General features: G+C 40.5%; 1 protein-coding gene across 2 annotated transcripts in view; it reads right to left on the minus strand.

Annotated features, from left to right (window-relative positions):
• IL31RA (interleukin 31 receptor A) overlaps nucleotides 1–14,244 on the minus strand; it is a 35,232-nt gene that overhangs the window by 17,793 nt on the left and 3,195 nt on the right. Inside the window, exons 2-7 of one of the 2 annotated variants that reach the window (XM_041470907.1) lie at nucleotides 13,405–13,562; nucleotides 5,957–6,038; nucleotides 5,156–5,443; nucleotides 3,581–3,701; nucleotides 1,996–2,162; nucleotides 673–824 (exon numbers count right to left, since the gene is read on the minus strand). In XM_041470907.1, the coding sequence (XP_041326841.1) occupies nucleotides 673–824; nucleotides 1,996–2,162; nucleotides 3,581–3,701; nucleotides 5,156–5,443; nucleotides 5,957–6,008 (780 nt within the window). In that variant the 5' untranslated portion in view covers nucleotides 6,009–6,038; nucleotides 13,405–13,562. The remainder of the gene's footprint in view (nucleotides 1–672; nucleotides 825–1,995; nucleotides 2,163–3,580; nucleotides 3,702–5,155; nucleotides 5,444–5,956; nucleotides 6,039–13,404; nucleotides 13,563–14,244) is intronic. The other variant, XM_041470908.1, reaches the window with a different exon arrangement.

A 14,244-nucleotide genomic window follows, 5' to 3' on the forward strand; every position in this document is an offset into this window, starting at 1 on the left:
ATGTGGTGTGTAAAACAGTAAGATCAAGGAAGACATCTCAGTTCAATGAATTTAAACAACAATCCAAGAAACTTGGCCAGTTCTTTAATTTGGAAGAAGAAACAGTAAAACTACAAATACAATCCCTTCCACATGAAGACCATAGGAACAGATAATCTGAAATATGCAAATACTGGGGGTTTTTACGACCATTCCATTTAAGCGTCAGAAAGACAAACTATGAAAAGAACTTCCTTTATTTTCATCTTGCAAAATTTATATTTTCATTCACTTTAAAATAAATTTAACATCATTCCATATTAATCAGATTCAAATACTGTGGTTCTGAGTGAGTGCTGTTTTCAACACCAGAATGCAAGGGAAAAACAAAATATTGTTCTGACTGCATGTGTAATCCCTTGGCCTAAGGTCATCCCTCATCCTTCCACAGAGTAATTCTAAGAAGCACAATATGTACCAAAACAGATAATGACTAAAAGAAAAAGAACAATTAACCCTAGAAAACCAAACCGTGTTCTTAAGATCATGCACCCCTGGTAACATTCCACTAAAAAACAAGGTTATTATCATTATTTTAAACAACTTGTTGCCTTTTTTCTACTTAAATTCTTACGATATTAAGAAGTTAGTCACAAAGAAACTGCCATGCAAAAGTAAAATGACACAACTTACGGTAAAGTTTGAATACAAGTTTCTGTATTGAACCTGGCAAATTATATGTTTTAAAGGGATAATCTTCTCAGGCATCTTCCAGGTTACTGTAAGTAACTGCTTTATACCAGGGATTTTTTTAATTGAAAGTATTTCAGGAGGGGCAAATTTCTCTAGAATGAAGAAACAAAAACATTAAGAGAAGAAAATACTTCTATAAAAGTTCAGAATTTCTCTGTCTGTATGTGTTCCAAGAAGTTAAATCCTTATCCCAGTAACACACATCCTATCAGAGTATTCATATGATGGTTTATTTTGTAGATATAATTCTACATAAGGGAAATGATCTGTAAGAGAAATTGCACACACAACTGATTTAATTACATGGCATTTTGAACAATATGGTCTAGTGGAAGGTGTTCCTGCCCACCCAAGCCTTTCTAGGATGCTGTGGTTCTCCTCACAAACCTGCTCTCAGATGTGCACACATCTTTCATTTGTATCAGCACTGAATAATATTACCCAGAGACAGCAGAGAACACAAATGAAGCAGAGCTGGTATGCCAAAGACAAGACTGAACTGCAGACGAGGAAAGAATTCAGCTGGGAATTATCTGAGGGGGAGAGAAGCGTAAAGGAGACAATGGGAAAAGAGTCGACTAGCAATGAGAAAAGACATGTCTGGCATAGAGCGTGTGGAAAGTAATGAAGAGTCACAGTAGATGTGAATACAAGAATAAAGGATGTGACTGATGATGAGTGCTGCAGCAAAAAGTATTCCATTATAAGGGTTACTGCTTAAATACACCACCAAAATGAACACAGGAGAAGCACAGGACAGAGGGAGAAGAGGTAGACAAAATATTATTGCTCCTGTGTGCAATTTTGTTCTATGTGCAATTATTACTGCACATAGAACAGGTGGGGGTTTTTTAACATTCCTAACCAGAATGTGGACTAGCAGAGCATATGATGGGTGGCCCTTGAGAAATTATAATATCACAATCCATTGCAGCCAGGTGTTGCACTGATACTTGATACCACTCAGAATATTTAAGTAGTGTCTGAGTACCAATTGGGTTGACAAAAAGTTTTAATATATGGCCTTTACTTCTCAATAATTAAAAACTTAGTCATTTATAATGGATATGTCAGATATTAGCTTAAAGAAATATTGTTGCAGTTAGATGTTGCCTAGTTTGAAAACAACACGCTGTCATTTCTCACCACCTCACAGTAAGATCAAGAAACTGCTGAAAATTACTGCTGTTAACACCAACCAGTCGGAAGAATTTTACATGAAAAGATCATAAATTAAATCTTTATTGATTCTTTTTAAATTACCTATTTTTTGCAAAGGTATAGGGACACACTCTGTTAAGGATGCACCCAAAACATTTTTAGCTTCTACTTGAAAACAAAAATCATTACTATAAACATTGTCAGGATAAAAAAATGAACATGACTCTGTTGTAGTCTGGCAGGAGCTGACTGTATCTGGAAAAGATGTCCTAAAAAAGAGAAAAATGAAAGCAGTTAGAAACTAGAGGACTTTCTTAGAATAATTCAACAAATTGTTAGGCTATTATTTATATATCTTTGAGGTTGCAAGACTTTTTTACCAGTGAAGATTTTTAGATGACATGTCTGTGCAAACGAATACCCTTTCCTAGTTTCCCTACCGCCTTGTACAAGTGCTTTTGTAGCTACATGCTAAACTCAGCTAGGGAGATACCTGGATAAAAACTTGGTTTATACTTGGCTGGAAACAGTTTTGCAATCCAATTCACTTTTTGGTTAATAAAAAGTCTGTGCTTATACAGGAAGGAATAATACTGCAATGCGCTTTCAATGGTTGTTTTAACTTCTGGCTTCACAAATGCAGCTACATTATAAAATATAGAAACACTAGAAGTAGTAAAGTTCCACATTAAAAAGATGGAAGTCTAAAATGTCAAAGCTAAAATGAAGATAAAACTAAAAAGATTTTCCTACCGTATAATTTAAATTACAAAGATAGTATACACTAGTACAATATGAAAAAGTACCCTCCAGAGTCTGAATTCCTTCCCATTCTCAAGAATAACCTTAGGATATTATAGAAATCTTTTCATGAAACAATATTACCTGGAATCTTGGTTAGGCAGAAAAAGACCACTACTAGAAGCAGGACTATAAAGGACAGATTGACAAGTACATCTGGGACAAATCTGTACTATCACCTTTAAAATCCTATCTGAGATCTGCCTTGGAACAACACTGATTTCACTATTTTCACAGTCACTTATGAAAAAGCAAGCTCCTAACCAACATTTAAAGTGTAACTGAAATTGAAAGAACCAAGTATCTGTGCTTCTACACTGGAAAGCATGAGACCACATAATTTGTATTTGTAAACAGAAATCCCCAAGCAACCCAAAAGAACAACTCTGGATTTTTTGACTGAAACCTTATGATTCCAAGGGTCACTAGGTTAAATGTTACTGGAGCCAAGCAAAATACAGCAGTAAAGCAGTGGCTTAATGAATTTTGACGGGAATTTTTTAAAGCAGATGAGGAAGCAGTATTTTTTACGCCCTCACAATTAGTTAGTTCATTACATAGAAAGTTTCTGGGAAACTCTCCCATAAAATGCCTCCATTCACCATTTGTGCGTATGGTCACTCAACTTTCAATCTTATTAGTAATGTTACTTCAAAGAACAAGGGAATATCAGCTCTGATATAAGTATTTCTCTACTGAATATTGGTTGAAAATGTTTATTTCCTTTATACAGCACACTAACCTGAATTAACCAATTTAAATTACCGAGAAATGCCAAGACTCCATGATGATTTAAAGTTTTCTTTGAACAGAAGTCAGAATGAGACAGGAAGAGAACTGGTTGCCACACCCCAGCAACCCAGTGCCCTGTATATCTGGTACTTACAGTTTTCGGTAAAGAGTATACTTTGTTGTAAAACTTGTTTCTCTTCCTGCATTCCAGGTACAGGTAAGGTTAACATCATAGAAATAAACACAGGAAATATTTTCTGGTGTATCTGGACGAACTACAGTGACAAAGGTTAAAAAAAATCCAGTAAAAACAAGTAACTTTATGTACATCTGATTTTGTTGGTTAAAATGCAATTATGGCAAACTTCATTCAGTGTCTTCATAGCGCTTCATTTCATCATCCCTCACTGCTCTCAGAATTCCTCACAATACAAAAATCAAAAACACTTTTTCTTACCCTGAGGAGACAGTAAGATTTTCTCCAACTGTTTCTCATGAATACTTTAGTAAGTGTGCCTAAAGGCAGTAACTCTAACTATTATGTACCACTGCATATGCTGTCTTGAATATCTAAGCACAGGCACACCCCATCTCCCCTCTGCAACACACCTGTAGTTTAATGTGAGTCCAGAAAGTAAGAGGAAAAAAAAAAACAGCAAAAGCACAAAAAAAAAAAAAAAAAAAAAAAAAAAAAAAAAAAAAAAACAACCTCAAAACCAAGAAAAAAAAAAAAAAAAAAAAAGGCATACTCTGCATACTCTGACAGACAGAACTCCTTTTGGTTCTCTCCCAGAATATCTAATTGTTTACCCTATAAAAAACTCAAATCTGAGAAACATGCACAGCCTAGAGAGTGCAGAAGACAAATTCCTGGGAAACAGATCTGTGTGACCGTGAAGACATTGCTAATTCTGGACTCTTTATCTTCTAAGCAAGATAGCACAAAGGAAACAATCTTCTGCAATCTCTACAGTCTGAAGTCATCCATAAAAATGTAACACCCTAAAAGACTTTCTTGTTACAGCTCAATTTCTTCACTGTTAGAAGTTGGAGTAGAAGAGAACTTTTGCCCCGTGAGATCAACTGGTTGACAAAGCCCTCTTTTCAAAACAGTATTTTTCTGTCCCATCTAATAGAGCTGTCAAAAGATCTTTCTTTTATCAACATGCTTACAGCACATTAAGATTTGCAGACATGCAAGACCTTTTGCTGGATTTTTTTCTACAGACATTTTGCTTTTATTGCTTCTTTATTAGAATGGGACCCCCAGGCACATGTTAGTATACTTTGGACTTAATCTGTTCAATAAATTAGAGAATTTGTATACCTATTTTAGAGAGTGTATTATAATTTCTTTAGAAGAGAGGATTAGAAAGGAAATCCTCTCTGGAGAAATGATTGGCTAGGCTAGAAAGAGGATATAACCAAAGGAACAGACCCACTACCTTTGGAACTCAACAGAAAATTTCAGCTAGGCAAAAGTCAGGGTCAGAGAGGTTATAGAGCCATGTCAGTAAGGAATGCTGGTAATTTCATGCTTTATTTCAGAAAAAAAATACATATGTGTGTATAAATATGTATGTATATATATATAATGTGTGTATATATATATCTACTTGAATACATGTGTTTTAAAATAACACAACCAAAAGCAAATGTTTTAAAAATAAAATTATTATAGTAAGTTGTTAAAAAGAATTAAGATTATTTTTTCTGCCTTTCTACTTACAGCCAGATTTAACTTCTGTGTGAACCAAAGGTAGTTTCTTGTCCATTAAGCATTGCACATAAGCTTTGCTGTACGTGAAATTATGGATGGTTATATTAGATACAGTCTCATTCACAATGTTATAGTTTTCTGGAGCAATCAATTCATTATTCAATTTCCAAATGATGTGGCTTGCATTCCTCTGTGGCATGTAGTTCTTTCTAAGAACACAGGATAGTTCCAGGGAGGATCCTCTTTCAATTTCAGGAGATGAAGGAAAAATGTCAGCATCTCTGATAGAGTTTTCATCTAAAAACAAAATCGAAGACATTGCATAGCCATATTCCTCTTAAAATACTAGTGGAAAAATGGTAAGTTGTTTTGTTGTCTACAGATAATTTAATTATTTTTTTTCATACAGAATTAAAATAAAATGTTCAGTTAGTCATTCACATCCGACATTCCTGTTTGAAAATGCAGTTCACATTAGTTACTGTGTTACAATAGCTTTTATATATTAGACTGATGTTTCAACAACTTCACAGAAATAATGAGGAAGTTTCCACTCAGATACTTTTTTAATAGCCCTAAATGAAGAAAATAAAGTCTTGTACTTTAAGCCTGTTTTTATAAAGCACTCCTATGTAATTTACAAGCATTTATCATTATTACTTATGATATCCAAAAATACATTGAAACAGTAAAACTAAAATTTACAACTAAGCTGCAATATATTTCAGAACTCTTCAAAATTTCATTTGGAGAATGTTACCTTTTGGAAAACCTTATGGCAAGACAGGTGCTAATAATCCAGAAACATACCTGCTACAGAACTGCAGAGCAGGACAAACATCCAAATCAAATTGCTGAACATTTCCTTCTCAGTAAGTATGGGCACAAAATGCTGTCATAAAATAAAAATTAAAATGATGGTTTTTATTTTTAAAAGTAAAGTGAAGATGCCCTTTTAATACTTTGTTAGCATTTGTGTCAGAGTTAATAATGTTATTCAGCTTTTCTCATTTATATTCAAGTGAAGTATTGCTTTGTCTAAGTGTTACTTTCCTGAACAATGGAGAAATTTGATGTAATTTTACTAAGACAAGTTGCGTACATTTCCGATAAAAAACAGAAAGATAAGTGTAGCTAAAACACTGCTGAAGGCAATCCAATCCACACACGTGTTTAACCTTCCAAGGATCATGTAACTAACTGGTAAGAAATGTTCTATTCAGCCTGCAGAATTTCCTAAGCAGATTCATCTAGTGAATTCTTTTGAAAATGAAGGCTCCTGCAGGAGAAGAAATTATCTACCTATCTTGTTCATCACCACCTAGTAAACAAATTGTTCAGGAAGAGGATAACAGTCCAAGTTACCTTTCACCCAAAAGAGGGTGAATTCATATTGGCTTTTTCCCAGTTTTGCTCCGGCAGCAGACCTGAGTGCACTCTGCAAAGACACAGGAAGGCACCTCTCTTTGCCTTTCTTTTTGAAGAAAAGAACTACTGAACTACTGTGCACACAAAAAACCTCAGATTCTAGGTTAAGAAGGAGGAAACCAAAGTAGTAGACTGATTTCTTCTAAAAGGACAGATGAATCTAGAGTTCTATAAGAAAAAATTACAAAAATCAAACACTCTCCTTGCCTCAACTGCTGCTGTCAGCACAGAATCACAGAATGTTTGTTTGGAAAGGACTCCTACAGACCATCTGATCCAAACTTACACAGGTCCTCCTAAAGCCAGCTCCCCAGGACCATGTCCAGACAGCTTTTGAAGATCTCCTTTGATGGAGAGTCCACAAACTCCCTGGGTAACCTGCTCCAGTACTCATTCACTCTCACAGCAAAAAAAGTACTTTCTGATGTTCAGAAGGAACATCCTGTGTTTCAGCTTGTGCCTACTGCCTCTGGTCCTGTCGCTGGAAGGATTCTGGCTCTTTGGTACTGACGAGACCTCCTCTGAGCTTTGTCTTCTCCAGGCTGAACCGACGCAGCTCCCATATGGCAGATGCTCCAGTACATTGACTGACCTGTGGCTGTTTCCTGGACTCTCTCTGCTATGTCCATGCCTCTCTTGCTATCGGGACTCCAAAACTGGACTAAATACTCCAAGCGTCGGCTCAGCAGTGCTGAACAGAGAGACAGGATCACCTCATTAGACCTGCTGGTTGCAGTCCTAACACAGCCCAGGAAACCAGCATTCTTGGTCACAAGGGCACATTGCCAGCTCATACTCTACTGGTGTCAGGGACTGCCAGAGCATTTTCTGCAAAGCTGCGCTCCACCTGGCCAGGCCCCTGTACTGCCGTCTGGGGTTGTACTTCCCCAGATGAAGGATTTAGCACTTCTCCTTATTGAAGTTCCTGCCAGCCCGTTTCTCAGCTTACCAAGATCTCTATGGACAGCAGCTCAACCCTATGGCTTATTAGTCACCCCTTCCCGTCTTGTGTCATCAGCAAGCAGGCTCTGCCACAGCATTCTAATCCAGAACATTAATGAACATGTTGAACAGGACTGGATCCAGTATCACCCACTGGGGTACATCACCAGTGATTGCCCTCCAGATGGACTTCCCCACTGATCACCACCCTATGGGTCCATTTATTAAGCCAGTTTTCAATTCACCCCACTGCTCATCCAGCCCACGCTTCATCAACTTGTCTGTAAGAACCCGTCTGTAAAGTGGCCCAACTCCACCATGAATGGCAACCCACACTACTCCTTTGGCTAGTAAGTAGAAGAACTGCCTGTAGAAAATAGAGCTGTCAGACTCCCTTAACCACACAAGGGCCTAGAGCCCAGTATTCCTACTTCCTGGACAAGTAGCTCTAGTTACTATGCCCATAAGCAACAGGTGGGCATTAGTATTCTGCAGCTAGTTGGGGTCCATGTTTCACATTAGGTTTTCAGATTTGTCTGGAATTTCAGTTCTCCATCAAACCTGTGTCTCAGGAAGGCTCAGGTGGGAGGCAAGTACTATCTCCCTAGAACAGGCATATCAGTAGCTTACAGTCCTAACAAAGTATCTCCTCCTCCCACAGGTTCAGATAATGCCAAGAAGTAGGTGTGCACCAGGTCACTGGACAGAGATCTAAGTCATATATAGGCAATAGGGGTTATGCCCTATGCTATGGTTCTTTCCACAAAAACTTCTTGGATTTGCTAAAAAATTAAACTTTACAGTAATCTAAAAGAGAAAAACATGGTAAAAACAATGCATTCAGCTCAGTCTCCATCAGAAATCAACTTAAATATTATTTTAAGTTTGTCTTGGGAAGCATCTCATAAACTTTAAGGCTATGACAGTAAAAAACAGAAGGAAAAAATGAAAAGGATATGTGGGATACAAAAAAAAATAAAAAAAAAAAAATGAGGAGGAGTTTGTCCAGTGACATATTACTAAAATACAGCAGTAGCAAGATGGGTACCAACAAGAAAGGAAGCCAGTACATAAAGAGAATATATTACTACTTATTCATGTGGGGTGTATGTTCTTGTTCTCAAATAAGTAAAGATGAATTACACCACTGATGGCAATAAAAAAAATAGCAGATCTTCCAAGTATTCTGTACCAGCACAACACCAGACGCTTTTCTCATTGCCCTTTATGTCTCTGGCCAGATTTAATTATATCAGGACTTTCAGCTTTCCTAATCTGATCCCTGGCTGCTTTCTGTATTCCTCCCAGGCTACCTGTCCCTGCTTCCACCCTGTATAGGCCTTGTTTTGTGTGTGAGCTCATCCAAGCAGCCCTCCCAGTGTTTTTGACCAACTTCCTCTTTGTTGGAATGTATCAATCCTGAAGAAGATGATCCTTGAATATCATCCAGCTCTCTTGGGCCCTCTTCCCTCCAGAGCTTTATCCCATGGTGTTCTACCAAGCAGGTTCCTGAAGAGGCCAAAATCTTCTCCCCTGAGTTCAGAATAATGAGTCTATTGTCCTTGCTGCCCTAAGGACCTCAATCAAACTCCAGATTTCACAGTCATAGCAGTCAAGATTGCCCCTGAGCTTCACCTTCCCACCAGCCCCTCCTTGTTGGTGACAACACAGTCTGTCACAGCACTTCTTCACATTGACTCCACTGTCATTTGGAGAAGGAAGTTACCACCAACAATTCTAAAAACCTCTTGGATTACCTATGCCCAGCTGTGCTGTCCCTCCAACAGATACTGGGAAGGTTGAAGACCCCCATGACCACCAGGGTTTATGAGCACAAGGCTGCTCATATGCAGAGTCTCCACTGCAATGTCCCCTGTCCCTGTCCTCCCTCTAACCCTGACCCGTCCCCTGTCTGTCAGCTCCTCACCCACCCCAGGCACAGTTCTGTGCTCTCCAGCTGGTCACTGACACAGGGGGCGACACCGACTCCTCATCTCCCTGCCTGCCCTTCCTAAAGAACCTGCATCCTTCCATTCCAGCACTCCAGACACAGGAACCATCCCACCACATCTCCAATGAGACAGGAAGAACACAGCCCTGCAGGCACATGTCTCATGCATGTCTCTAACTCCTCGTTTATTCCCCATAACAAGAGATAAAGCTTCTGCTGATATCCTACATGTGGATTTACTGTTTTTGGGGGGATATGAGACAGAAGAGGCTGCATTTCAACCAAAATAGTTCAGCTCTTTCCAAGAATAAAGCAAACAAAATTTTTATCACATTCCTTTAACTAGCTCCAGCAATCCCATACTTTCTTAGGAAGGAGCTGGAACTCAGAAGCATTGGCAATTCATAAGAACATTTTTGAATAATGCTTAAGTTGAACATACTATGACCTATCCCATCACAGTGGAGTACAGAACTGCAAGAACAGGCATGACCAAGCTGGTTGCAATGCCAAGTATGAAGCCTTTGAAAAATGCTAGTTTCACATGCACACCAGAAAGCTTAAATAGTCGAAGATTCCATCCACACTCAGTGGCTGTTCCTCATCCTGTAACCATTCTGCACCTCTTCCTCTTCTTCTAGTTCTTCTCTAGTACTCAGCCACACAATAAGTCACTTCCACTTGCCAAAACAGCAGAAGACTAAGAAAAAAAAGTACTACATTAGCAAACGTAAGGCATCTAAGTTGGTGAAACAGAGGAGATAACTGGGAAGAGAGACCTCCATGACTTTTCCCAGATGTGAGCTGGTTATTTGGTTTAGTCTTCCTGCTTCCACTTTGTTCAGTATCAATTAGCAGCTGTTTATTTGGCATGACAGCTGGTAGTTACTACTTGACAGAAACCAAGGTAGTGACTTAGCAGGTCACAATGCTGCTCAGATCTTACACGCTTGTCAGGACACTGATACATGATACGTGACAAGATAGCTCTTGGGCTGTTTACTGGAGAAGTTGTATATGTAAAAGTGATCAAAGAACCTGCCTGAGTGAAAATTGCACCATATGTGTGTGTTTCACTTAAAGATGCCTATAAAAGCTGTCTTCTTCAAGTGATTAAAAAATTAATTCATCAAAGCAAGACTTCTCCCCATATTATATTTAAGACCATTTATTAATTGCTCTTCTTCTCCATTTCAGGACATGAAACCTTGTTCCATTCAGATCCTATTCTTGCTTTTAACTACATGAACTACATGCCTCCGGTATACAGTGTAGATGTTACACCAAGAATAAAGAACATGCCACATCTATAAATGTAAAGACAGCATGTCATGGAGTCATTGAATCACAGAATTTTAAGAGTTGGGAGGGATCTTAAAGACCATCTAATCCTAACCCTCCTTTCTGTGTTCAGGGACACCTCCCAGTAAATCAGGTTGCTCAAGGCCTTATCCATCCTGGCCTCAAACACTTTCAGGGATGGGGTATCCACAGCTTTCCTGAGCAACTTATTCCAGTATTTCACCACCCTCACATTAAATAATTTTTTCCTAATATCTAATCTAAATTTCCCTCCTTTCAGTGTGTATCCATTCCTCCTTGCCCTGGCACTCCAGTTCCTGTCAGAGAATCCCTCTCCAGCTTCCCTGTAGGCCCCTTCAGATACTGGAAGGTGTCTGTGAGGTCCCGCACAATCCTCTCTCCTCCAGGCTGAGCAGCCCCAGTTGCTCAGCCTGTCCTCACAGCAGGGGTGCTCCAGCCCTCTCACCAACCTCCTGGCCCTCCTCTGGACTTGTTTTAACAGCTCCTTGTCATCGTGCTGGGGACCCCAGAGCTGGATGCAGTGCTCCAGGTGGGGTCTCAGCAGAGCAGAGCAGAGCAGAGCAGAGGGGTACAACCCCTCTCTCAATCTGCTGGCCAGCGCTGCTTTGGATACAGCCCAGGATTTCCTTGGCTTTCTGGGCTGGGAGCACTCACTGCGGGCTAATGGTGAGTTTTTCATCAGCCACCACCCCTGAGTCCTTCTCCACAGGGCTGCTCTCAAGCACTTCTCTGCCCAGCCTGTGGGGTGTCTGGGATTGCCCCATCGCAGGCGTAGGACCTTGCACTTGGCCCTGCTGAACTCCCTGAGCTTTGCATGCTCCCACCTCTCAAGCCTGTCCAGGTCCCTGTGGATGCCATCCCTTCCCTCCCCTGTGCCCACTGCCCCACCAAGCTCAGTGTCATCAGCAAACTGCTGAGACTGCCCTCGGTCCCACTGTCCACGTCACTGACAAAGGTGTGGAATGGTATCAGCCCCAGGACCAACCCTGAGGGACACCACTCGTCACTGGTCTCCATGTGGACAAGGAGCTATTGACCACAACTCCTTGTGTGTGGCCATCCAGCCAGCTCTTTACCCACTGAGTGGTCCATCCATCAATCCACATCTCTCCAACACAGAGACAAGGATGGCAAGTGGGACAGTGTCAAATTCTTTGCTTAAGTTCAGATAGACAATGGGAGTTGCTCTGCCCTTGTCCACCAAAGCTGCAGCACCCCATCACAGAAGACCACCAAATTTGCCAGGCTTGGTTTGCCCTTAGTAAAGCCACGTTGGTTGTCACCAATCACCACCTTGTTTTCCATGTGCCTTAGACAATTTCCAGGAGAATCTGTTCCATGATCTTTCCTGGCACACTGGAGAGACTGCTCTGTAGTTCTATGGGGCTTCTGCATTCCCCTTTTTTAAAATGGGGTTTACAGTTCCCTTTTTTCAGCCATTACAGACTTCATTTGACAGCCACTATTTTTCAGAAATTATGTATAGTGGTTTAGGAGCTTCTTCTGCCATCTCCCTCAGGACCCACAGATGAACCTTATTGAATCCCATGGATTTGTGCACATTCAGGCTCCTTAGCTGGTCTCAGACTTGATCTTCTCCTAGGGGAGAGGGTTTAGGGTCTTAATTCTCCCAGTCTCTGCATTTGCCTTTCTTGACTTGATTGACATGGCTGGAACTTTGCTGTTTAAAACTGAGGCACAGAGGTTGTTGAGAACCTCAGTCTTCTCTTTGCCCCAGGGTATCCATGACTCCCATTTCCTTTTGAAGAGGGCCTAACCTTTCCCTTCCGTGCAACATATCCATGGACACAAGGCGCACAGTAACCAGTACAGGGGGACAATCCCTGCCCTGGCCCTGCTGGCCACACCATTGCTGATCCAGGTCAGGATGCCATTGGCCTTCTTGTGTTCAGCTGCTGTCACCAGCACCCCAGGTCCTTTCCAGCCACTCTGCCCCAGCCTGTGGCACTGCCTGGGGTTGTTGTAACCCAGGGACACACTTGGCACTTGGCCTTGTTGAACCTCACCCCACTGGCCTCAGCCCGTCGATGCAGCCTGTGCAGATCCCTTTGCAGAGCCTTCCTGCCCTCCAGCAGATCAACTCCAGCCCAACTTGGTTTCACCTGCAAACTGACTGAGCATGCCCTTGGATCCCCTTGTGAGGATCAGCAATAAAGACTCTCAACAGGATGAGGCCCCAGTTCTGAGCTCTAGGGAACCTCATTAGCAACCAGCTGCCAACTGGATGTGACACCACGCAGCACCATTCTTTGTTCCAGTCATCTTCAAAAATCTTTAACATCTTTGTTGGAATGTGACAGGAAATTCTTTACTATGAAGTCTGACACTCTTCTAACAACTAAGAAGGAAGAAGCTGAATAGACACTCCTTTTATTTAGTCTTTACCATCCATTGCTACAGCTCTCCCATGATGGCTGCCACGTGGAGACACAGACCTTGCCCTATCCACAGCCAGCAGGCACTGAAAGACAGGAGCCTAATCCTCTTCTCTAGCCCTTTATGCCACTCAACTGCAGTGTTCTGTAAAATGCACCTAGAAAAGCAGTAACCGTGAGTTTTCAGAACTCCAAGATTCAAATCCATCAGCACTTACACAAATCCTAGAGGGAAAGAGGACACTCCAGGAAAATTATTCAAATATTTACTTCAGCATCCTTTTTGGTAACAGGGTGCATCAGATTCATGATCAGTCAGGACTGCACCGAAGGTGAGAGTAGCAGTAAGCATCCGAAGAGGAAAACAGAGGGTTTCCTACAATGGTCAGAGAAGACAATGACATGTAAACATAATGGAAGAAGCAGTAAATTTGAGGGACAGCTAACGGGTATTTTCAACTTTTTAACCCCTATGCACTGACAAGCCCATCCATGGGAAAAATGACAGACACTGTGATGAAAGATCCTGGGCACACTGATTTCATAATCCACAGTCTTTAACTGAGCCAAAAATAGTCAGTTGAACCTCAGAGCAGGATGAATAGCATTCAAACATTTACCTTTAAATAAAAAAAAAACAGGTGTTAGGTGCACTTTCTTCTGGAAAACAAACCTATATGTATTTTAAATTATGATGGCCTACCAGAAAACTTAATGGTATCATAATCTACTAACACCACTTAAAGTAAATAAATTCAAATTATACATATCTATTCAGAAAACTACTAAGCTTACAGACATATCTGAAGGAGCCACACAGTGAGGCTCTCAAAATGCTGTATCAACTGTTGACCACAGAAACTTGTTCTAAAAACAAAGTAACGTCAAAAAGAAAAGAAAAAAAACCAACTGGAAACTGAAAAGCAGGAAAGCCATTTTTCCTCTTTCAGTCTCTAAATAGCCAGTGTAGGCACAAAAGGATAAGATACATTTGTTCCAAAATTCTGAAGGACATAGTGACCAGGAAAAGTCAGTTCTACTAATAACTGCTGATAACA

The sequence above is a fragment of the Pyrgilauda ruficollis genome, unplaced genomic scaffold (assembly GCF_017590135.1).
Source record: "Pyrgilauda ruficollis isolate IOZ18807 unplaced genomic scaffold, ASM1759013v1 scaffold25, whole genome shotgun sequence".
In the NCBI taxonomy this organism is placed as follows: Eukaryota; Metazoa; Chordata; class Aves; order Passeriformes; family Passeridae; genus Pyrgilauda; species Pyrgilauda ruficollis.